This window comes from Oncorhynchus kisutch, linkage group LG15, assembly GCF_002021735.2.
Source record: "Oncorhynchus kisutch isolate 150728-3 linkage group LG15, Okis_V2, whole genome shotgun sequence".
Taxonomy (NCBI): Eukaryota; Metazoa; Chordata; class Actinopteri; order Salmoniformes; family Salmonidae; genus Oncorhynchus; species Oncorhynchus kisutch.
In genome coordinates this window covers 29,189,909-29,214,668 of record NC_034188.2, presented here as the reverse complement: position 1 = coordinate 29,214,668, position 24,760 = coordinate 29,189,909, and the positions used below count along the sequence as shown (strand labels likewise).

The following is a 24,760-nucleotide window of genomic DNA, read 5'->3' as shown; positions in this document are numbered from 1 at the left end:
CAGGGTAGGCCTATGCTTCATCAAGCCGGGAACTTGATGTTGATGCTTGAGATGAGTTTTACAAAACGAGGCGACTCAAATTAGGCAGGACTTGACAACTTGTTTCTTCACGAGGCAGAAATCCCACTCGTTGTCGTCCGGGTCTAGCATAACAGTTACCTTTCAAAGATACTTGGGAGACTGATCATTAGTTTCTCCATAACCCCCACCATCAGAACATTTTTCTTCAGCACAAACATTGGGGTAAATGTATTTCTGCACTGAGGGCAGCTGTAGATACCGTTTAAATCCTCGCCATTCCAACAGTATGTCTGTCACACAATTCATGCGGTAACTGTGTCCATATGGGATAGTCACTGGAAACCATTTTGCAACGCAAACAACTTTCTATTTGACGAGGTCAGGTAAGCCCCTATCCATATCATTCCGTTCCTAGTGAAAACACCCCAGGTATATTCAGTTCACGCCTTTTCCTTCAATAAAAAAACAAAAACAAGGTAGACCTTCGAAAAACAGTCTCATTCGAATGCGACCCAGTTGTTTTAAAGAGTTTAGGTACCTTTATTATTATTTTTCAAGTATTTTACATGTTTCCACAAATCAACAACCATCAACACTGACAATTATTTTCATCTTAGGAAATGCATATTTTTTGAAAACGTGAACATAACACTTTACAGTAAATCACATGAAAGGCTTATAAAACACCTTTACGTTCCCACGAGAATCATGGTGGTGTATAATTGTTCTCTTCTCTATTAACTAAGTGTCCACAGCATGCAATCCATCCCTCTACCTGCAAAGGCTACTACACAACTTCCAATACTTTTCTCCCCGTCTCCACAGAAGAGATGGATGGAAGTTACTGTGGTGTTACAGATGGCCTTATTAGTCACCACTACAGTCACTGTAATGCTGAACATGAAAATAGCAGACTACAGTAAGATCACTTTAACCACAAGATGCCATATAACTAGAATATGACGGCAGCATTTATGATGAAGAATGAAATGAATAGGGACATAACAAACATTTATATTTTTGCTAAGCTCACCAAATAAATTGCAATACATTTGTCATTTATAATAACATTAAAACAGACAGTGAATGAAAAATATTACATTTATAAAGTCTGTGAATCCCAAATGAACATTCAAGCACAAACTGTATTCCTCAAGCCTTAGCAAGACAAAGCTTAATCAAAAATCCCTTATGGTTTCCAATAACCTTTTCCCTTCAGTCTGGTTGCCATTGAAAAGTGAGTGTCAGCGAGAGTGAATTCTGAAATGACAGAACCATTACACATAGACCAAGGATTAAAACTATGCGCGTTCCCTTTGAGTCGATGTGCGTCATGACCTGCCCGTTAGTGACCTGCAAAAAATGTTAAACAAAAATTCAAAAAACAAATGACATGTTAGAAGGGTTGTAGTCATTAACATTCCCATGTGTTTGATTGGTGCATCAACAATATAATTGTATTGTCACATGTGCCAAATACAACAAGCCCTTTTAACCAACAATGCAGTTGCTGTTCAGAAAAATATGAAATTAACCTGATATAACAATAATCAATGTTACATCAGGTTGGGGATTTCAGCCACTGGTCTTACTCAACTGTTGAGCATATTACTGATACACTGTACTACATTTCAACATGATCACCTTCCTAGGTAATGAATACTATATCTGATGTGGAGAGGGAGGCCTTTCCTTACATGAAAATGCTCTCGTCCATAGAGGGAGAATCAAGAAGCTGGTACACAGCAACTTAAGTGACCAAACCAAGTGCAGGGGTTCCAGTATAGTGTACTATATGACAATAACATGTACATTTTGGGCACTCTAAAGACATGACTTCAATAACAATATGAGGCATGGGATCCCCCAGTACTAGTCCATGTAGGGTACTACCTGTGAAAGGACACTGCTAGACCATCTCGTACTGGTTGTTGGTGATGTATCGAGACAAGCAGCAGGCCAAGAACACCCCAATGAGCTAGTCAGAAAGTTAAGAGTTTCAATTAGGATGTGAAGATCTATGCTTCTGGTAATAACATTGTATATTTTCTCCCCTAGAGATTATTATGGCTACAGGCCAATATCAAATAAAGGCTCTTCAATGGATGTACCTGGAAGAATGCAATTCCAAAAGACATTCCGGCAATGATTCCCAGGTTAGACTCCATCAAAGTGGTCACCTTCGAGAAGCAGCCCTAAAACATGTTAAGCAGAAGGAAAATAAAAACGTTTTAAATATGGTTTCTCAAGGTTATAACTGTTCATTGCGCATACTGGACTGGCAATACTTAGGCTAAAAGACTGGTAAACTATGAACCACAGCTCTGACATAATTCTGTATGATATGATTGATAATGATATGCGGCAGTGCTCTCACCGTGTTATACACTAAGTTGTGAGCCCTGTCAAGGTCCTTGAGGTCCTCGACAGCGCAGACAGTGTTCTCTTTGCAACAGCTGTCAGGGATGCCTTGGTCTTTGAAGTACTTTGTTGTGTTCCAGTCCGTGTAAATGTCCACTCCACAGCAGTGCAACTGCACAAAATTATTATTATTTAATGAGGCAAGTCAGTTAAGAACACACAGCCTAGGAACAGTGGGTTAACTGCCTTGTTCAGGGGCAGAACGACAGATTTTTACCTTGTCAGCTCGGGGATTCAATCTTGCAACCTTACAGTTAACTAGTCCAACGCTCTAACCACCTGCCTCACGAGGAGCCTGCCTGTTACGCAAATGCAGTAAGAAGCCAAGGTAAGTTACTAGCTAGCATTAAACTTATCTTATAAAAAACAATCAATCATAATCACTAGTTATAACTACACATGGTTGATGATATTACTAGTGTATCTAGCGTGTCCTGCGTTGCATATAATCGATGCGGTTGCTCCAAAGTATACCTAACCATAAACATCAATGCCTTTCTTAAAATCAATACACAGAAGTAGATATTTTTAAACTTGCATATTTAGCTAAAATAAAGGTTAGCAGGCAATATTAACCAGGTGAAAATGTGTCACTTCTCTTGCGTTCATTGCACGCAGAGTAAGGGTATATGCAACAGTTTGGGCAGTCTGGCTCATTGCAAATTAATTTGCCAGAATTTTATATAATTGACATAACACTGAAGGTTGTGCAATGTAACAGCAATATTTAGACTTAGGGATGCCATCCGTTAGATAAAATACGGAACGGTTCCATATTTCACTGAAAGAATAAACGTTTTGTTTTCGAAATTATAGTTTACGGATTCGACCATATTAATGACCTAAGGCTCGTATTTCTGTGTGTTATTATGTTATAATTAAGTCTATGATTTGATAGAGCAGTCTGACTTTTTAATTTATTTTATTTCACCTTTATTTAACCAGGTAGGCTAGTTGAGAACAAGTTCTCATTTGCAACTGCGACCTGGCCAAGATAAAGCATAGCAGTGTGAACAGACAACAGAGTTACACATGGAGTAAACAATTAACAAGTCAATAACACAGTAGAAAAAAAGAGAGTCTATATACAGTGTGTGCAAAAGGCATGAGGAGGTAGGCAAATAATTACAATTTTGCAGATTAACACTGGAGTGATAAATGATCAGATGGTCATGTACCGGTAGAGATATTGGTGTGCAAAAGAGCAGAAAAGTAAATAAATATAAACAGTATGGGGATGAGGTAGGTAAAATTGGGTGGGCTATTTACCGATAGACTATGTACAGCTGCAGCGATCGGTTAGCTGCTCAGATAGCAGATGTTTGAAGTTGGTGAGGGAGATAAAAGTCTCCAACTTCAGCGATTTTTGCAATTCGTTCCAGTCACAGGCAGCAGAGAACTGGAACGAAAGGTGGCCAAATGAGGTGTTGGATTTAGGGATGATCAGTGAGATACACCTGCTGGAGCGCGTGCTACGGGTGGGTGTTGCCATCGTTACCAGTGAACTGAGATAAGGCGGAGCTTTACTGAGCATGGACTTGTAGATGACCTGGAGCCAGTGGGTCTGGCGACGAATATGTAGCGAGGGCCAGCCGACTAGAGCATACAGGTCGCAGTGGTGGGTGGTATAAGGTGCTTTAGTAACAAAACGGATGGCACTGTGATAAACTGCATCCAGTTTGCTGAGTAGAGTATTGGAAGCTATTTTGTAGATGACATCGCCGAAGTCGAGGATCGGTAGGATAGTCCGTTTTACTAGGGTAAGTTTGGCGGCGTGAGTGAAGGTTGCTTTGTTGCACAGCGGAGAAGGTACGGTGGGATTCGAGATGGTCAGTGACCTGTTTGGTGACTTGGCTTTCGAAGACCTTAGATAGGCAGGGCAGGATGGATATAGGTCTGTAACAGTTTGGGTCCAGGGTGTCTCCCCCTTTGAAGAGGGGGATGACTGCGGCAATCCTTGGGGATCTCAGACGATATGAAAGAGAGGTTGAACAGGCTGGTAATAGGGGTTGCGACAATGGCAGCGGATAGTTTCAGAAATAGAGGGTCCAGATTGTCAAGCCCAGCTAATTTGTACGGGTCCAGGTTTTGCAGCTCTTTCAGAACATCTGCTATCTGGATTTGGGTAAAGGAGAACCTGGAGAGGCTTGGGCGAGTAGCTGCGGGGGGGGGAGCTGTTGGCTGAGGTTGGAGTAGCCAGGATGAAGGCATGGCCAGACGTTGAGAAATGCTTGTTGAAGTTTTCGATAATCAGGGATTTATCGGTGGTGACCGTGTTACCTAGCCTCAGTGCAGTGGGCAGCTGGGAGGAGGTGCTCTGAGCTGTGGTAGGCACCAGCAGGCTCGTAAGCATTCATTCAAACAGTACTTTCCTGCGTTTTGCCAGCAGCTCTTCGCAATGCTTCAAGATTTACGCTGTTTATGACTTCATGCCTATCAACTCACAAGATTAGACTGGTGTAACCGATGTGAAATGGCTAGCTAGTTAGCGGGTGCGCGCTAATAGCATTTCAAACGTCACACGCTCTGAGACTTGGAGTAGATGTTCACCTTGCTCTGCATGGGTAACGCTGCTTCGAGGGTGGCTGTTGTCGATGTGTTCCTGGTTCGAGCCCAGGTAGGGGCGAGGAGCGGGATGGAAGCTATGCTGTTACACTGGCAATACTAAAGTGCCTATAAGAACATTCAATAGTCAAAGGTATTATATTAAGTTAAAATAAGTGTTCATTCAGTATTGTTGTAATTATCATTATTACAAATAAATAACTTTATTTATAAAAAAATGTAAAAAATAAATAAAAAAATGTAATCGGCTGATTAATCGGTATTGGCTTGTTTAAAAAAAATAAGAAGTTTTACCCCCTTTTCGTGGTATCTTCTCTCATCACTACAACTACAACTCCCATACGGGCTCAGGAGAGATGAAGGTCGAAAGCCATGCGTCCTCCGATACACAACCCAACCAAGCCGCAGTGCTTCTTAACACAGCACGCATCCAACCCGGAAGCCAGCCGCACCAATGTGTCGGAGGAAACACCTTACACCTGGCGACCTGGTTAGCGTGCACTGCCCCCGGCCCGCCACAGGAGTCGCTAGTGCACGATGAGACAAGGATATCCCTACCGGCCAAACCCTCCCTAACCCGGACGACGCTAGGCCAATTGTGAGTCGGTATCTGCTTTTTTTGGTCCTCCAATAAATCGGTATCAGCGTTGAAAAATCATAAATCGGTCGACCTCTAGTAGCTATATACAGGCTCAGTAGCTATACAGTGGGGAGAGCAGGTTTTCCTACTTACAAAGCATGAAGAGGTTTGTAATTTTTATCATAGGTACACTTCAACTGTGAAAGACGGAATCTTTTTCTTTAAGAAGCCCTCCTGTTCTCCAATCATTACCTGTATTAACTGCACCGGTTTGAACTCGTTACCTGTATAAAAGACACCTGTCCACACACTCAATCAAACAGGACATCCGGGATAAAATTGTAGACCTGCACAAGGCTGGGATGGGCTACAGGACAATAGGCAAGCAGCTTGGTGAGAAGGCGACAACTGTTGGCGCAATTATTAGAAAATGGAAGAAGTTCAAGATGACAGTCAATCACCCTCAGTCTGGGGCTCCATGCAAGATCTCCCCTCGTGGGGCATCAATGATCATGAGGAAGGTGAGGGATCAGCCCAGAACTACCACGGCAGGACCTGGTCATTGACCTGAAGAGAGCTGGGACCACAGTCTCAAAGAAAACCATTAGTAACACACTACGCCATCATGGATTAAAATCCTGCAGCGCACGCAAGGTCCCCCTGCTCAAGTCAGCGCATGTCCAGGCCCATCTAATGTTTGCCAATGACCATCTGGATGATCCAGAGGAGGAATGGAAGAAGGTCATGTGGTCTGATGAGACAAAAATAGAGTGTTTTGGTCTAAACTCCACTCACCATGTTTGGGGGAAGAAGAAGGATGAGTACAACCCCACGAACACCATCCCAACCTTGAAGCATGGAGGTGGAAACATCATTCTTTGGGGATGCTTTTCTGCAAAGGGGACAGGACGACTGCACCGTATTGAGGGGAGGATGGATGGGGCCATGTATCGTGAGATCTTGGCCTTCCCTCAGTAAGAGCATTGAAGATGGGTCGTGGCTGGGTCTTCCAGCATGACAACGAACCGAAACACACAGCCAGGACAACTAAGGAGTGGCTCCGTAAGAAGCATCTCAAGGTCCTGGAGTGGCCTAGCCAGTCTCCAGACCTGAACCCAATAGAAAATCTTTGGAGGGAGCTGAAAGTCCGTATTGCCCAGCGACAGCCCCGAAACCTGAAGGATCTGGAGAAGGTCTGTATGGAGGAGTGGGCCAAAATCCCTGCTGCAGTGTGTGCAAACCTGGTCACGAACTACAGGAAATGTATGATCTATAATTGCAAACAAAGGTTTCTGTACCAAATATTAAGGTCTGCTTTTCTGATGTATCAAATACTTATGTCATGCAATAAAATGCTAATTAATTACTTAAAAATCATACAATGTGATTTTCTGGATTTTTGTTTTAGATTCCATCTCTCACAGTTGAAGTGTACCTATGATAAAAATTACAGACCTCTACATGCTTTGTAAGTAGGAAACACTGTCAATTTTGTAGGTTATCAAATACTTGTTCTCCCACTGTATATACAGGCTCAGTGGCTACATACAGGCTCAGTGGCTATATACAGGCTCAGTGGCAGGCTCAGTAGCTATATTCAGGCTCAGTAGCAGGCTCAGTGGCTATATACAGGCTCAATGGCAGGCTCAGTGGCTATATACAGGCTCAGTAGCTATATACAGGCTCAGTAGCTATATACAGGCTCAGTAGCAGGCTTAGTGGCTATATACAGGCTCAGTAGCAGGCTCAATGGCAGGCTCAGTGGCTATATAGAGGCTCAGTAGCTATATAGAGGCTCAGTAGCTATATACAGGCTCAGTAGCTATATACAGGCTCAGTAGCTATATACAGGCTCAGTAGCTATATACAGGCTCAGTAGCAGGCTCAGTGGCTATATACAGGCTCAGTAGCAGGCTCAGTGGCTATATACAGGCTCAGTAGCTATATACAGGCTCAGTAGCTATATACAGGCTCAGTAGCTATATACAGGCTCAGTAGCTATATACAGGCTCAGTGGCTATATACAGGCTCAGTGGCTATATACAGGCTCAGTGGCTATATACAGGCTCAGTGGCTATATACAGGCTCAGTAGCTATATACAGGCTCAGTAGCTATATACAGGCTCAGTAGCTATATACAGGCTCAGTAGCTATATACAGGCTCAGTAGCTATATACAGGCTCAGTGGCTATATACAGGCTCAGTAGCTATATACAGGCTCAGTAGCTATATACAGGCTCAGTAGCTATATACAGGCTCAGTAGCAGGCTCAGTGGCTATATACAGGCTCAGTAGCAGGCTCAGTGGCTATATACAGGCTCAGTAGCAGGCTCAGTGGCTATATACAGGCTCAGTGGCTATATATTTTTTTTTTAAGTGTCAGTTTCAGGGTCAGTGCGAATGCCATATTTACAATGTGCAGGGACACTAAATCATACTAAACTATCATACTAGATCAGATCATGTTAAAAGGTGCTTCTATTGTACATCAATTAGTTATTCAATAATGGTGGAGGAGGATCATAACCTAATACAATAGTATACCAACAAGCTCTATGCAACTCTGAAAACAGACAGTGAAGCGTAAACATCTGTACTATAGAAGTTGTTTATAGTAACACTTCTACAGGGTCTTTGATCAAATTCAGCTGCCATTTCTCTAAACAGCATGTTATGTGTTATTTGCAAAGGAACCAAACACAGTTAGGCTTCGCATTGAATAACAGGATACCACTTACAGTCTTCTGGATGTTGTCAACCGCAGAGCTTTTGGGGTCAGTGGTATTGTAGTTCGTCACAGCGTCTTTATAGGCATCACCTAATACAGCCTTTATCTGCAAGAAACCAAACATGAACTGGGTTTGATTTGGGGCCAACTGAACCCTATAGTAATGTCAAGTGTATTGTAAGTCACCTCAGAAGTACCTGCACATTGGTGTATGCTCATCTATAGTTCACCGCAACATTTCGACCAGAACGTCTTCCAGACGTTGCAGTAAACTATATGGGAACATCCCTCAGTGCACAGATATGTCCATTCCTTATATATAACCGTTTTGGTACCCAGCACCTGGTAAATGGTTAGATGTGGGAACACTACTTTTGAACTAATACCTCATGTCTGAATAAGAAGCCAGAGATGCCGGCCACAAACTCAGCTATGAACACCAGCACCAGGAACATGGCATACTGAGGGGAGAGAAACAACTCATCAATTTACATACAACAAAGACATTTGAGGAGAATGTGCAAATACAAAATGTAACATATCACAGTGTAATAACTGACCAGCTTCAGCATCCATGGGCTACCGCGGCATGTAGCGAAGCAACCAAACAGGCCAAAAATGATGATGATGGCTCCAGTCCCGATGAGGACATATGGTGCGTTGGTGCTCTTCTCAGAGGCCAGCTGGAAATAAGCTTCCAGGCTCACCTTCCCCCATACTCCAACAGCCAGAAGGATAACCCCTGTAAACTGGGAGAAAGCAGACAGTCAGCTCCAATCTCAGGTAATGTCCCTAGGGGATGTTTCAGAGATTTGACTTAGTTCTGACACAAACTCAAGATTTAAAGCGAGAAAAAAACAACCTTCTTTATAATACACCTTGAACACCTCACAATTATATTCAGCTCAGTGTGATGTCAGGGGCCAGTACACATCTGAAACAGCTTTGAAGTTGGTATAAATGCCTACAACAAGAAGGGAAAGCCAGCATGGAGCTTACATGGAATATCAAAAGGGATTGATATTCAATCGATCCATATCCCAGTCTGCGGTCCCCACATGCTTCAAGATGGCCACCACTGTTCCTGTTCCCAAGAAAGCTAAGGTTGAACTAAATGACTACCGCCCTGTAGCACTCATCTCTGTCATCATGAAGTGCTTTGAGAGACTAGTCAAGGACCATATCACCTCCACCTTACCCGTCACCCTAGACCACCTCCAATTTGCTTACCGCCCCAATAGGTCCAGACGATGCAATCGCCATCACGCTGCCCTAACCCACTTGGACAAGAGGAATACCTACGTAAGAATGCTGTTCATTGACTACAGCTCAGCATTCAACACCATAGTACCATCCAAACTAATCATTAAGCTTAAGACCCTGGGTCTCGAACTCACCCTGTGAAACTGGGTACAGGACTTCCTGACTGGCCGCCCCAGGTGGTGAAGGTAGGAAACAACATCTCCACTCCGTTGACCCTCAACACTGTGGCCTCACAAGGGTGCATTCTCAGCCCTCTCCTGTACTCTCTGTTCACCCATGACTGTGTGGCCATGCATGCCTCCAACTCAATCATTAAGTTTGCAGACACTACAGTGGTAAGCTTGATTACCAACAACGACGAGACGGCCTACAGGGAGGAGGTGCGGGTCCTCGGAGTGTGGTGTCAGGAAAATAACCTCTCACTCAATGTCAGCAAAACAAAAAGAGATGATTGTGGACTACAGGAAACAGCAAAGGGAGCACACCCCTATCCACATCGACAGGACAGTAGTGGAGAAAGTGGAGCGTTTTAAGTTCCTCTGTGTACATATCACCGACAAATTGAAATGGTCCACGCACACTGATAGTGTGGTGAAGGTGCAACAGGATGCAGAATTTTATTTGGCTTGTCACCGAAAACCCTCACTACCTTTTACAGGTGCACAATTGAGAGCATCCTGTTGGGCTGTATCACCGCCTGGTACGGCAACTGCAATGCCCACAACCGCAGGGCTCTCCAGAGGGTGGTGTGGTCTGCACAACGCATCACCGGGGGCAAACTACCTGCCCTCCAGGACACCTACAACACCCGATGTCACAGGAAGGCAAAAAAGATATTCAAGGACAATAACCACCCGAATCAATACCCGTTCACCCCACTTCCATCCAGAAGGCGAGGTCAGTACAGGTGCATCAAAGCTGGGGCAGAGAGATTGAAAAACAGCTTCTATCTCAAGGCCATCAGATTGTTAAACAGTCACCACTAGCACAGACAGGCAGTTGCTTAGCTACAGACTTGATATCATTGGCCACTTTAATAAATGGAACGCTGGTCACTTTAATAATGTTCTCATCTCATATGTATATGATGTATACTGTATCCACCATCTATTGCATCGTAGCTGCTCGGTCACTGATCATCCATATATTTTATACTTATATATTCTCATCCCATTCCTTTACTAGATTGTGTGTATTAGGTTTTGTTGAGGAATTGTTAGATATATTACTGCACTGTCAGATCTAGAAGCACAAGCATTTCGCTACACTCGCAGTAACATCTGCTAACCTAGTGTATGTGACCAATAAAATTTGATTTAACCCAGCCCCCCTCACTGACACAACCAATAGCCCATGGTCTCAAATCAGTGAGCTCAGCATCTTCCTTTGTATAATATCCCTTACTTTTACCGGAGTCATATACTCATGGACTGCAGTCATCAGTCCATTGGACCATGAAATATACAAATCTCCCTCCATATAGCAATAAATGACAGATGTGTTGTCATGAACTTTGAACCCATAAAAGCCACGTTTGATTAATGTCGTAGATAGAATAATATAAACTGTGAAGAAACACCATTTGAGATCATAATAGTTATTTAGTAAGAGTGCCAGCTGTCTGAGATAGTTGTTGATTGAGATACAACAACTAGGCCTAACTTCGAATAGTCGTTCCGAACATCTGACAGTTTGTCTACGAATGTCACCACGATCCCCGCAATCAAACCTTTAACATGTTTTATTTTTTATTTTATTTGACCTTTATTTAAGCAGACAAGTGACTTAAGAACAAATTCCTATTTTACAATAACGGCCTACCCCGGCCAAACCCTAACGACGCTGGGTCAATTGTGCGCCGCCCTATAGGACTCCCGATCATGGCAGGTTGTGATACAGCCCGTGATCGAACCAGGGTCTGTAGTGACGCCTCTAGCGCTGAAATGCAGTGCCTTAGAACGCTGCGCCACTCGCGAGCCGCAACGCTCAAAACAAAAAAGAAACAATGTAACGTGGCTTTGCAACGTTGTCGCGGTTGGATAAACGCACAACTTTCACAGACAGCATATGCGCATAAATAATGTAAAGTAGCTCGAGGCTTCGCTATATCCAACAATTAAGTGATTATTTTCCAACAGTGTTTGCTAACTATTACAGGGAAATTCTGCTTTATTTTCAATAACTCGAGTTCTTACGTTTCAGCCAAAGCATTACGTTATTCGTTTGGAAATTCCTTCTGGAATTTAGGCATCGCCGCTAACTTAGCCCATTGTTACCGTAGCTTGCTTGCATCAGTTATTTACAAGTGAACACTTACCCAAAATATGAGACTGTAAGAAATAAGAAAGGTCTTGAGACATGTAATCACTGGCTTAGTTTGAAGCCTTCTTGATGGGGGAGACATTATGGCTATTTCACAGAAATTGGCTATCAAAAAGTATCGTTGTTACAAAGTGAGAGAAAAAAAAACACTTCCACAACGTCTTGCTGGAAAACTTTTGTCGACAAATCACAGAATCCAAGGAGAAGGGAAGTGTCGTCACTGATCCCGATTCACTTTCCTGTGAAGAAAAAATTAATTCCTAGGATTTATGGGAAGTTTTATTTCGCTTGTATTTATGATGTTCCAAAATAATATAATAGAACAGAATATAATAACTTCATTTTTCATAGAGGAAACGTCACTTGTGGCTAATCGGATGAGACAGTATACACATGACAAATAAAAACGCTACAAGATACAAGAGTAATGCCGCTATACACGTGCAGCAATAACAAAGCGTTCTTCTCAACCGTTTCGGTAAAAAGCTAAGGGATGGGGCTGGAGAAATTGCAACCACTCTCAAATTCATATATATAACTATGGATGCAAGGACTGACCATGATATCAAAGTTATAGTTTTGAGGTGGTATAGTTTTTGTTTTTATGAATTTGTTTACAAACATTGGAGTGAAACAAGCTTATATTGATTGGGTGCGACAGTTGAATTTGGCTCATTGGGTCAGACGTTATATTCTTCAAGAATCAAATGGGCAAATGTCATTAATTCAGAAGTCCAAAAATGGATGAAGCAACTGCAGATTGCCCCTTTAAACACACTACAAATGCGTAATCAGGGTGAAAACTCAGGTCTTTATCTCGTAAAACCAAGGCAGACACGAGTGGGCTATCGGCATCAGCAGCCTGTGGCTTTTTAATAGAAATGTAGTTATTGTGAATTTTGCCGGAACTAGCACGTCTGACTTGCTGCGAACTGATTGAACGCTGGTTTCAATCGCTGATTGGCGCTTTAATGTATAATTTATTTGCCCCTCTTGCGTGCGCAGTTAGCCCAACCAGTCGGTATCATAGTCCTTTATGGTAGCCCTTATAAGTAGTCCAACAACGCCTCCCAGCGGTAACTTCTCGAACAGTAAATGTGATAAACGAGGAGGACTTTGTCAGTAAAAATTGACGCAAGGCTGGTTTGTCTGGAGCGTTGGTGGGATTATTCTTGATTTAGAGAGATATAACAAAAACAACGCTAACGATTTTGTCAGTAAACAAAAAAACGATTCAATGAATAACGGTTTCATTGTTGCCTTCAAATTTTCTGCGCTGTATGTTAGTCAATGGTCTCCACCTTGGCTACAGTAGATGCCCAGTGGAACCACTTTTAATCTGAATATTTGCGCTTCAAGACCGTGTTGGCATGTCACGATTCCACATCCTTTTCCTCTTCACGCTGACCTTTATTAGAGAGCTGCTGGGACACAATGAAGGTAAGATTTAGATATACTGCACTTTGACTTAGACTATTAATATGTTTCTTTACTCACAGTTTAAACTTTGTTTTAGCCTTGATGTACAACATGTATGCACATGTTATTCTATACCTGATGTTGCATAAGCAGTTATGATTTGGACACTCTCAAACTATACTTTTGTAAGCTACTATAAAATCATTAATGCCAGGAGAGACAAATGCTTTCCTTGTCAATCTCATCTATGGTCCATGATACAGTCCATGCAATGGGGAGTGAGGACATACCTCCATCACCACAGTTATAGGGCAGGTAATGGAAAGCAGCTGCAGTGGCATCTTTAGAGGCAACTGACAGAATACAAAGAGAGCATGGGGTATTTCCTGAAAAGAAACTCATCCACTCGTGTAACATTCTTTTTCAGTTAAGGAGAGAGCAAAGAAGCCCAAATATGCCATCTATGCATTCCGTCATGAATAGATATGTTTTGCGGGTGAATAGAAGTCCTCACTATATTTACCTGTGTTTGTTATCTGATGTTGGGGATGTCACCCCTTTTCAGACCCCTGTAATTACAACTCCAATCACAGACAAATGACTGAGTGTGCATGGACCAGCTGTGTCAAGGCCCTAATTTAACCCCTACAAGACAGTGATTTGAGTCTCCTCAGATCCACCCAAACGCATACCTACTACCAGTTGATAACAAAGCGAAAATCTAGTCGGCTAATGGATTGATTCTGGCTATGTCTCACCATTGCTATTATCACAGGTTCTCGTCATTTACCACTTCTCCAACTGAAATACAACGGTTGCTAATTGGGAATGGTCTTTCTAAACCTCAGCATGAGAATATGTCCATTGAAGTACAGTTGGACTGCAGTGAATAGTGGGCTTGTGAAATCCACCCCCTCCAATGTGACTCATTTCTCCTAGCTGGATGTTCTCCCCGCAGTGGTCATTGCATGTCTTCCTGGTAAAGTAACCGTCTCAATGGGAGCTGTTGGACGTGTGCCAGGCTTGTCTCACTGTGATGCACGTTGTGTCAGTCTGCCTTTTTACAACCTCACCGTCATCAGGCGGCCACAGCAGCAGCCTGCATTACTGCTTTAATGGAAAATAGGCTGTTAGGATGAAGAGGTGTTTGACTACTAATGTCTACCATGTTGAGACATGTTGCAAAGAGTTTCAATCACTGCAGAATGATTGTTGATTGTAGAATGGTTGGAACATGTTTAACTATAAAGTTGATGTTTATATTTTATTGTACAACTGCTGCTGAAATGTAAACTATCTTGAATAGCGAAGAGTCTGTTTATAGACAGTAAATGAAAGATTATCCTCACTTGGATTTGCTAACATGAGGGAGACTCGGGTGATAGAAATCTACTGGCATGTTTTTATGTTATTCAGAGTCAGACTAGAAACAAGGCATTTGATGAAAAGTGTTGTAACATCATTGTAACTTCTTCCAGTGGAAGTTTAGCAGTTTATTGCAAGTGCCCAAATTACTAACATTAGAAACTTTATTGAGTTGTGTCACCATGAATTGAATTTTCATCGGTCTAAATGAAAAGTAATGACTCATTAACTTCCCCTGTAGGCTGGGCAAGCTAATCTAATATCTGAACCAATTTGTTGTTACAAATACTCAGGGATAATACTCAGCTCAAAAAAAACTCAAGTCTGGCAGCCCTCTTTCTAAACAGTAGAGTCCCTTATAAATATCCTTCAAGGGATTATGTTCTTGAAATAGGCTAGACCACAAGTGAGGGGAAAGAATGAGGGTGTTAAGGGATACCTACTGTATGGAAAGTTAGATTCAGCTCCTAGGTTTAAAGATACAGTGTAATGCTAAGTAGGCAAAAAGAGATGTTAACAGCTTTAGACCCAGTACTAACTAGTAATTACATTCAAAATGGAGTAGGGGACTTCTGCTCGCCAGCTTCATCTGTTTCATGTGTCATGATTTCAGTGCACATTCAGCAATGTGTGCCCAGTTAAGTCATTTCCCTACACTCTTTACTATTATCTTTTACTTCCATGTGATGCTAAAACACTTTTACGTTGCGATAAATGAAACGTCAGCCAACTAGAAAGCCAGTCTTTTGTCAGAGGCATACTGGTTTGACTGGACTTCGGTTTTGGATCCAAACCCCTGGAGAGGTTTTTATTTTTTTTAGATTTCCCTTATTGGAAATCCAGGTGTTAAATAGGAAGCTGGCTCAGGAAGGGACCAGAAACCAGGTTGTGTGGAACTGAGACTTTGTGGAAAAACCATTAGTATACCAAAATACTTTCTCTACGTGACCTATATTCCACTCTTCATGTTCTACATCAAAATCATTTGATATTCATCACAAATAAGCAAATAAATACAAAAGTAGGTTTATGAGTGGGAAAAAACAGTACATATCGTCCATAAAATCAAATCAAATGTATTTATATAGCCCTTCTTACATCAGCTGATATCTCAAAGTGCTGTACAGAAACACAGCCTAAAACCCCAAACAGCAAAGAATGCAGTTGTAGAAGCATGGTGGCTAGGAAAAACTCCCTAGAAAGGCCAAAACCTAGAAAGAAACCTAGAGAGGAACCAGGCTATGTGGGGTGGCCAGTTCTCTTCTAGCTGTGCCGGGTGGAGATAACAGAACATGGCCAAGATGTTCAAATGTTCATAAATGACCAGCATGGTCAAATAATAATAATCACAATAGTTGTCGAGGGTGCAACAGGTCAGCACATCAGGAGTAAATGTCAGATGGCTTTTTATAGCCGATCATTTAGAGCATCTCTACCGCTCCTGCTGTCTCTAGAGAGTTGAAAACTGCAGGTCTGGGACAGGTAGCACGTCCGTTGAACAGGTCAGGGTTCCATAGCCGCAGGCAGCACAGTTGAAACTGGAGCAGCAGCACGGCCAGGTGGACTGGGGACAGCAAGGAGTCATCATGCCAGGTAGTCCTGAGGCATGGTCCTAGGGCTCAGGTTCTCAGAGAGAGAGAACTAGAGAGAGCATACTTAAATTCACACAGGACACCGGATAAGACAGGAGAAATAGTCCAGATATAACAGACTGACCCAAGCCCCCGACACAAACTACTGCTGCATAAATACTGGAGGCTGAGACAGGAGGGGTCAGGAGACACTGTGGCCCCATCCGATGATACCCCCGGACAGGGCCAAACAGGCAGGATAAAACCCAATACACTTTGCCAAAGCACAGCCCCCACACCACTAGAGGGATATCTTCAACCACCAACTTACCATCCTGAGACAAGGCCGAGTATAGCCATAAGTATAGTCCATAACTACATTAGTGGCTAACAAATGGTTTTATTTTGTTTTATGCCTTTTTTGCTATGACTGATCAGAGCTAATAAGTCTGAAATTGGTTTCAGACTCTGGAACCACACTGCACAGCAGTTACAATGAGGTTGCTCCAGAGGAGGAGTACTATACTCCCAGACTGGACTACAGGAGTAAGTAAGGAGAACCACACAATCACAACACTAACATTAGGAATAAGCTTGTCATAATGTAAGTGGACACTTACACTGAATTGGAAATCTACGTACCCCACATCACTGTTTTGAAATCATTATCTCTTGATATCAATTGGGTCTGTAGCACACTGGTCTTGGCGCTGTGTTCCAGTGTGTGATTAAACAATGTTGTTTCAATGCAGATCCAAGATGGTGTCACTTTTTGAGCCTGGCCAATGGGGATGTGACCTGCCACTCCCCCCGTGGAGGTAACTACCGCAGCACCCTGGGCACCCTCTGCGAGATGACCTGTGACCGCGGCTACAAGCTGCTGGGCAGAACGTCTGTGCAGTGCATGCCCAACCGACGTTGGTCTGGAACCAGTCACTGCCGCCGTGAGTACAGGCTGAATACAGACAGATACATGTCATCTATTGTTAATGAAAAAGGACCTACGTTTTCTTTAGAAAAACCTCCATAGGAGTAAATTGTATCTCTTTTTGACTATGGTGTGTTGACTCCACAGAGGTTCGTTGCAACACGCTGCACCTGATCTGGCACGGCACGTACCACTGCACCCAGGGATACATGGTGGACTCCAGGTGTGATTACATCTGTGAGCCGGGGTACCGGATCGAGGGGGACCACTCTCGCACCTGTCTGGTTGGGGGGTCCTGGAGTGGGGCAGAGCCCATCTGTGAAGGTACAGCCTACACAGTGCCTCCAGAAAGTGTTCACACTCCTTGACTTATTCCGTATTTTGTTGTGTTGCAGCCTGAATTCAAAATAGATATACATTTTTCTCTCACCAATATACATACAGTACCCCATAATGACAAAGTGTAAACACATCTTTAGAAATGTTGGAAAATGTATTGAAAATAAAATACAGACATTTCTCATTTACATAAGCATTCACACCCGAGTCAATACATGTTAGAATCAGCTTTGGCAGCGATTACAGCTGTGAGTCTTTCTGGGTAAGTCTAAGAGCTTTGCACACCTGGATTGTACAATATTATTTTCAAAATTCTTCAAGCTCTGTCAAATTGGTTGTGGATCATTGCTAGACAACCACTTAAGTCTTTCCATATATTTTCAATCATATTAAAGTCAAGACTGTAACTCGGCAGCATTCACGGTCTTCTACACTAGTGTAGATTTGGCCTTGGTGTTTTAGGTTATTGTCCCGATGAAAGGTGAATTCATCTCCCAGTGTTTGTTGGAAAGCAGACTGAACTAGGTTTTCCTCTTGGATTTTGCCTTCGCTTAGCTCTATTCCATAATTTTTTTTATCCTGAAAAACTCCCCAGTCCTTAATGATTGCAAGCATATGTTTGTTTGTTTCTTTCATAGGCCTGGGCAGCTCCCAATGGGCATGTCTCCCACAACACAAACACAACACAGATAGATCCTCATCTAGTGCCTCTCTTTCCACATGTTTCATTTCCTTCTTTTGTCTTTGACTCAAGACCAAGACATATTTTGAATCTTCAAAAGGAACTGATTCAGTTGACCAAGACCAACAGATATTAACATTTAACAAAAAAAAGTATATATTATTGTTCTTCACTGGTTTACCAAACTGATGTTGTTTCAGATCATGATCCTCCCAAAATAAAGTGTCCCCTGTCTCGGGTGAAGGTCGCAGAGCCTGGGAAACTAACCGCCAGAGTGTCCTGGGACCCGCCGGTTGCCACGGATACTGCTGATAAAACATTAGAGTATGTCAGTCCTTATTTACTGCCATTTTCCCCTCTCCTCTTCTTCCCCTTTGCATTATCTGGAGGTGAAACATGTGTTTGTTGTGTCTGTTTGCAGTGTAACGCTGATAGGCCAGCGGCCAGATAGCAACTTTAAAGAGGGGATAAACATTATCCGGTACACAGCACACGACCAAGCCAGGAACAGGGCTGCCTGCAAGTTCATTGTTCGGGTTGAGGGTAAGACATCACTGTCAATGTCAGACGCAATGATCTGACATTTGGACTAGAGCAAAACCCATACCTTACAGGACAAACACATTATACAAATAAACATTCAACATTCAATTGATACATTTCATCACGCAACTAAATACTGGATTTTTTTTACTGAGTATAAATCTAATTATTTCAGTGACAATCATATTTCCCTTGTGGAGAACATCTATAAACCCTTTATAGACATCCAAGAGTCATCATATTTCAGTACTGTTCGAAGATGGCTGCTTTGGGCCCGTATTCATATAGCATCTCAGAGTAGGAGTGCTGATCTAGGATCAGGTCCCCCCTGTCCATATGATTTTATTTATTATGATCTAAACAACATAACTGAACATAGATCAGCAATTGGTTTGTGAAATCAGGCTCTGCTCTCTCTCCCCCCAGTCAGGAGGTGTCCAGTCCTCAAGACCCCTCTCCATGGTTACCTCACCTGTGACTCTGACGGGAACAACTACGGGGCGGTGTGCGAGTACCACTGTGATGGGGGCCACGAGAGGCGGGGGACCTCCCGCCGAGTCTGCCAGTTCGAACGCAGCTGGACTGAGGCCCCCGCCGAGTGTGTCAGTTAGTATTGAGAGCCAATGACAGAGAATCTGGTTTGTTGTGTTCATAATTTAACCCATACATGTAAAGTGATTACACCAACAATACACTGTTTTTTATTGCGCATGTAGCAATGGAGTTTAAAACAGATGTGAACACAGCATCTGCCCTCCTGGACCAGTTCTATGACAAGAGGAGGCTTCTGATCGTGTCGGCACCTAACGTAGCCCATGGAGACTACAAGCTCCAGAACCTTATGGTGCAGGTGAGTCAAGAGACTGTATTCAACAGCGCCAGAACTGTAATGTGTCATTGGTAAATGGACCGACTGATCTATATTGAGTAGTTATTTAGGAGGCAAGGTGATCTATAGATCTGTTAGTCTCGACTCACCTTTAAAGTCCTTTGCAATGTCATACACGCCCAGAAAGACAGCTGGATGGTTAGGGCATTATCTGCTAGTCAGGGAAATTTTGCACTCAACTTACTTTTACTTAGGAACAACGTATTATGTGGAAGGTAAGGCTTCCACAAGAGAGCGCCACTGCTAGCTACTACGGGATTTAATACAAATGAAATATAAGCAGCTTGTTTTTATGATTGTGACCATTCTTGGGGTGTTTTCATGCCTAGAAGGCAGATTGTGGTCTGGACCTACGACAAGTGACGGTGATTGAGCTGCTAGGCTCCCCCCCTCGAGAAGTGGGCCGCATCAAGGGACGTCACCTGGACACTGAGGTCATCGAGGGTCTGAGGTAAGGGGATCTCGCATAATCATGTTGGCTGCACTCCATCTTCAGGCAATCAAATACACCATCACTGTCTTGACACTAAATGGTTATCTGGTGCTGTGTGTTGTACAGGCAGGCTTTCAGGATCTCCAGATCCTACTTCAACATGGTGCTGTTGGACAAGGATGGTTTGGACCACGAGAGATTCATCACTCCCACCACATCCGATGAGCTCTTCTCATACATCGACGATAACCTGTTGGATGAAGAAGAACGACATCGGCTGGAGTTGCACAGAGACTACTGTGACTAAGACAGTGGTTTGGGGAGGTCAGACACTTATGTAGATAGCGCAGAGGAAAAAGCTTTGCTATGTAGAGATACAATCATGGACACCAGGGTGGCCCAGAATAGAGAGAGAAACAAGGAAACACGCAGGTAACAGCTCTGGTAGTGAAATGTTTCCACTGGCTGATAGATAATGATCTGATAGATTTAGAGATAGAGGTAGCCTGTTTTTACAGGTCTAAAAGTATAGAAACATATGTACGCATCTTTTTTTACTTCACTACCCATACTGCACTGTAACAAATGCGGATGATTACAGGTTTAGGCATTTCACATATTTATTAGGTGAATGAATAAAATTTTATACAGCCATTGCAGTGGAGGCTGCTGACAGGAGGACAGCTCATAATAACGTCTGGAACGGAGAGTGGAATGGCATCAAACCATGCGTTTGATACCATTCCACTTATTTCGCTCCAGTCATTACTACAATCCTGTCCTCCCCAATTAAGGTGCCACCAACCTCCTGTGAGCCATAGTAAAAGCAAACTTGACTCAAGTTACAGTATGAAAGATAATGACATTTACTTTCAAAGGATAGAGGTTGAGAAATAAAATTGGTCACTTTTAGTGCAACTGATCATATTTACATATATATTTCAATGTACCACATGCTTGACATCCCTATCACAGGTACAGTAGTTTTCATTTGATTGCCATGAAGCACCACACAAGATATGATATGGACCAAAAATGGACACAATTTCAGTGCCTTCGAGTGCAGAGATTCAGCCTGAAACTGAAAACCCGGCAACCCCCATGAAGCACCCTAGTTAATAATGAATGGTTTGCTGATCATGGATGGAATTTAGCTTGAAGAAATATGGGGGAAAAAAGTCAATTAAACATGAGTTGTTGAATTTAATCAACTCTTTGGTTAGTGCTGTTTATGATTTTAAAAAGCATTTGCATATTAAACACACAACCTTGCATTCAAACATATGAAAGGATACCTCGGCTAGCAAATACCTGAAGACCTCAGATTCATTTACTATATATGCTTTCAAAAGCACTTCTTTTGGTGCTTGCGGTTAAACACAGCTGTGATAGTCTTTTGGTTACAGATAATAATGGTGATAAAGTTGAGGGATTGCCCATTGTCAATTGCTCTTCTCTCAGGTTATGAGATGGGGTCCTCACTTGCTCTTGTTCTTGCCCATAGAGGAGCGTAATGGAAGAGAGCCCTCTGCCCATGAGTCAGGGTATTGCATCATCTTCTGCCACAGAGACACCTCCTCCCCTGTTGAGTCCGCCTCCACTTCCTCCTTGCCAACCTTCAGTGTGGCTGAAAAGTAGGGCAACAGAAATGCAGTGAACTAAAGTAGGTCTGACCTGTCCACACAATACAGGAGCCCTAAGCATAGTGTGACATTTGGGAGTTCACTGCTTTTGAAGCGATTTAAACAATGGGCCGACTGCCTATCACCAGAGGGGGTAACACCAGAGGAGGTCGCCTGTTGGGCAGGAGAGTTGGGCCAGTAACCTGCTAAATCAAATCCCTGAGCTGACAAGGTAAAAATCTGTCTTTCTGCCCCTGAGCAAGGCAGTTAACCCACTGTTCCCCGGGCGCCGATAACGTGGATGTCAATTAAGGGGTTGGGTAAATGCAGAAACACATTTCAGTTGAATGCATTGTTGTACTACTGACTAGGTATCCCCCTTTCCCTTTTAGATGTTTGACCTCTGAGGTAGCTTTTCTTTACTACCAACTTTAACATCGGCAAAATAGGTGACCTGCAACGGAATGATAAATATTGAATCAAACATTTAAAAACGGAAGAGGAATAATGCCGATGGATGCTTCCCTACCATAACACTTCCCCTCCATAAAGCAACAAGGTGTTGTGTCATTACCTGTGCCTGTGCTGAGTCGAACCCCACCCAGGAAGTCATTACTGGAGATGGCCTCCCGGTCCCACACGGTCAGCTCCAGACACATCTTACTCAGCTGGTCCAGGGTCAGGTCTTTGTACACAAATGTGTGGTCGTAGTGAGGGTTCAGAGTCTTCTTCACCACCGGAGTCTTCCTCTTAGTGGACTTGGACTTCGATGGCAACAAGTATCTAGGGTTAAAGCATAATGAGTGAAAACTATTACATATTGATGAAGGCTAGGTGGCAACAATGTTTTTAATTCTAGTAATCAATAAAGTATGTATTTTTATTAAAAATAGTGGGAGTTGCACCATCTCCTGAGTGAGAATGATGAAACAGAAGAAATTCATAATCTCAGAGTGAATGTGAAGATTTAAAGTGATATCATGCCAAAAGCGAACCCTTTCACAAAGGAATCCGACGTGTCCCCTGCTTTCATTGCAGTCAGGTTCTTGGCCTCTTTGATCAAGACGTGCAATTCCCCTCCCTCCTCCGTCTTTGACTTGTTGCCTAGAGAAAGAGTCTTGCCTAGGGGGGATAATGGTGTCAGACAGCCACTGGTAAGGATTTGAAACACAGACAGTGTCGACTGAGCTTTTCTGTTCCTCTGTTCTGTCGACACTGGCAGTCCTACCTTTAGTCTTCTCGGTGGGTGGTTTCTTAGTCGAGACGTACTTCAGGGAAATCACCAGTTCTCCTTTGTACTGAGAAAAGGCAGAGGACTGCAGTGGTGATGCCTATGAAGAGAAGAACAGCTGAGGTAAAACCACTAGACTACAGGTTAATAATGTATACTGTAGATTATAAATACATTTAAAATGATTGATGTGTAGGGCCTGGCGTTTGTTCCAACCATGAAACCTGATCAAGAACAACTCTGAGCCCTGATGATGGCGCCTACTCAGGCGTACTTTTCCCATGAGCGCCACACAGTCCTCATGTTGGCCGTCGAGGTCCCTGCAGTCCAGAGGCACCTCTACCTCTCCCAGGAAGGCATTACGGCCCAAGCGGTCATGGTGCCAGACAGAGAGCTGGAGGGAACGAGTGAGCACCTGGGAGCGGCTGATGGAGAACTGGAGGAGAAGAAGGGAAAAAGTGTGAGGGAATGGCAGGACAACGTCAACATCAAACCCTTCCCTCACTGATCTGTGAAACAACATCTTTAGAGTTTCTCCTTCCACCCTTTCTGGCCTTCACATCAGAGTTCCCTGTTCTGTATACTCAGTGAATTAAAAAAGGGCAGAAACAAAATCAATATTTGTTTGCCGTTTACTAGAAGCAATAAACTCTTTATCTTGAAGGTCAACATCAATCTTACTGCCTAGTGAAGGTGGAGGCATTATCGACTTAATGATCAGCCATTGAGAGACAAATAATAAGGGATTTGTCCACAGCCCAGGTTCATCAGTGTCCATCTAATTCTACTGCAGTTCCAGAGAGTCCATCACCTTTAGGATCTCATTGTAGGTGGGGTCCACTGTGTTTCGTTTGATGCTGGTTTTCTTTTTACCAGTGCGAGACTTGTCAGGGAGAAGATAGCACTTGACATACCTGCAGGACAAAACGACATGAGAATAATATTTTTCAACACATTAAAGCCCCCATGCAATCTTGGTAATTGTATTTTTAAAATCATCACTGCATGTCAAATCACTGTGTGCGTGTTTATTTAATGAAAATAACTCCAAGATATATGTTTTATCACTTATTTCCCTGAGCCTCCTTTGGCCCTTGAAATTCTCACTCTGATCATGTAAGCGTGAGGAACAAAATTTGAATGCATTTACATGCAAAGCCCTGATTGGCTGATATGTCTAGAGCCCACCCCCTTACCCAGATGAACAGCCATTGGTGTATTATAATCAATCACATTGTGATGTCATGATAGCGGCCAAAAGTTTCATCCTACCTGAAAAGGCTGAAATTTCAGGCATAATTTTCAAATAGCTCTTACACAAAAAGGGCACTATCATAATTTTCTAAATTTCTGTGTTATTTTCGCCCTCATCAAAACAACTGTAAAGTCACCTTAAGTGCACTGCCCCTTTAAATAGTTCAAATTCATATTAATAGTCCTGCAATTAGGGCTGGTATCATCATAACCTGCAATACCGATAAACTATTTTGACTACAAAAAATGTGTACCTAAATTTCCAGAATACAAATTATAATTTTTATTCTGAATTAAATGGAAAATCTTCCCTTTGGAACTCTGATAAATGACCTCTGGGTACATCAAAAATGTTGTAAACGGGACATCTAAGATGATCTACGTTATGTCATACAGTAATAACACTGAAGTGTGTGTTTAGAGTAAACAACAGGATTACTGGGAATAATTTTCTACAGCGCTGCTCATCTACTGTCATCATGAAAAGAAGACAGGAAACCCACGGAAGGGTGTTTGTCTCACTTTAAGGAGTGGGGGTGTACTCTCACTGTTGGCAATGACATGATATTATGCATCCGAACAGC

General features: G+C 42.8%; 3 protein-coding genes across 10 annotated transcripts in view; 1 reads left to right on the top strand and 2 right to left on the bottom strand.

Moving 5' to 3' along the window:
• Positions 1-537: 537 nt before the first annotated feature.
• On the bottom strand, positions 538-12,138 carry LOC109905115 (tetraspanin-7-like). Its single transcript, XM_020502297.2, has 8 exons — positions 11,896-12,138; positions 8,876-9,064; positions 8,702-8,776; positions 8,326-8,421; positions 2,399-2,554; positions 2,133-2,216; positions 1,915-1,999; positions 538-1,374 (listed from the first exon to the last, which is right to left on the bottom strand). The coding sequence occupies exons 1-7, from the start codon at positions 11,980-11,982 to the stop codon at positions 1,931-1,933; spliced, it is 756 nt and encodes a 251-aa protein (XP_020357886.1). The 5' UTR covers positions 11,983-12,138; the 3' UTR covers positions 538-1,374; positions 1,915-1,930.
• A 10-nt stretch (positions 12,139-12,148) lies between these two features.
• srpx2 (sushi-repeat containing protein X-linked 2) lies at positions 12,149-21,280 on the top strand. Its single transcript, XM_020502296.2, has 10 exons — positions 12,149-13,340; positions 16,721-16,801; positions 17,008-17,199; positions 17,331-17,507; positions 18,405-18,528; positions 18,626-18,747; positions 19,174-19,353; positions 19,464-19,597; positions 19,966-20,087; positions 20,196-21,280. The coding sequence occupies exons 1-10, from the start codon at positions 13,271-13,273 to the stop codon at positions 20,374-20,376; spliced, it is 1,383 nt and encodes a 460-aa protein (XP_020357885.1). The 5' UTR covers positions 12,149-13,270; the 3' UTR covers positions 20,377-21,280.
• The window catches only part of sytl4 (synaptotagmin-like 4), a 24,075-nt gene continuing 19,990 nt past the window's right edge, over positions 20,676-24,760 (bottom strand). For 6 of the 8 annotated variants that reach the window (XM_020502295.2, XM_031790049.1, XM_020502294.2 and 3 more), the window contains exons 12-17: positions 23,734-23,836; positions 23,197-23,358; positions 22,920-23,022; positions 22,687-22,813; positions 22,266-22,474; positions 20,810-21,696 (exon numbers count right to left, since the gene is read on the bottom strand). In XM_020502295.2, coding sequence (XP_020357884.1) covers positions 21,548-21,696; positions 22,266-22,474; positions 22,687-22,813; positions 22,920-23,022; positions 23,197-23,358; positions 23,734-23,836 — 853 coding nt within the window. In that variant the 3' untranslated portion in view covers positions 20,810-21,547. Of the gene's footprint in view, positions 21,697-22,265; positions 22,475-22,686; positions 22,814-22,919; positions 23,023-23,196; positions 23,359-23,733; positions 23,837-24,760 lie in introns of all 8 variants that reach the window. The other 2 variants (XM_031790046.1, XM_020502291.2) reach the window with 1 other exon arrangement.

Bases quoted from the DNA above. Each gene is read 5' to 3' on its own strand.
- LOC109905115 (XM_020502297.2), bottom strand. From the start codon at position 11,982: ATGTCTCCCCCATCAAGAAGGCTTCAAACTAAGCCAGTGATTACATGT. The intron at 9,065-11,895 runs GTAAGTGTTCAC...GCTTTCTCCCAG, and splicing joins CTTACAGTCTCATATTTTGG to TTTACAGGGGTTATCCTTCT. The intron at 8,422-8,701 runs GTATTAGTTCAA...GGTTTCTTGCAG, and splicing joins GCTTCTTATTCAGACATGAG to ATAAAGGCTGTATTAGGTGA.
- srpx2 (XM_020502296.2), top strand. From the start codon at position 13,271: ATGTCACGATTCCACATCCTTTTCCTCTTCACGCTGACCTTTATTAGA. The intron at 17,200-17,330 runs GTGAGTACAGGC...TTGACTCCACAG, and splicing joins TGGAACCAGTCACTGCCGCC to AGGTTCGTTGCAACACGCTG. The intron at 18,529-18,625 runs GTATGTCAGTCC...GTCTGTTTGCAG, and splicing joins ACTGCTGATAAAACATTAGA to TGTAACGCTGATAGGCCAGC.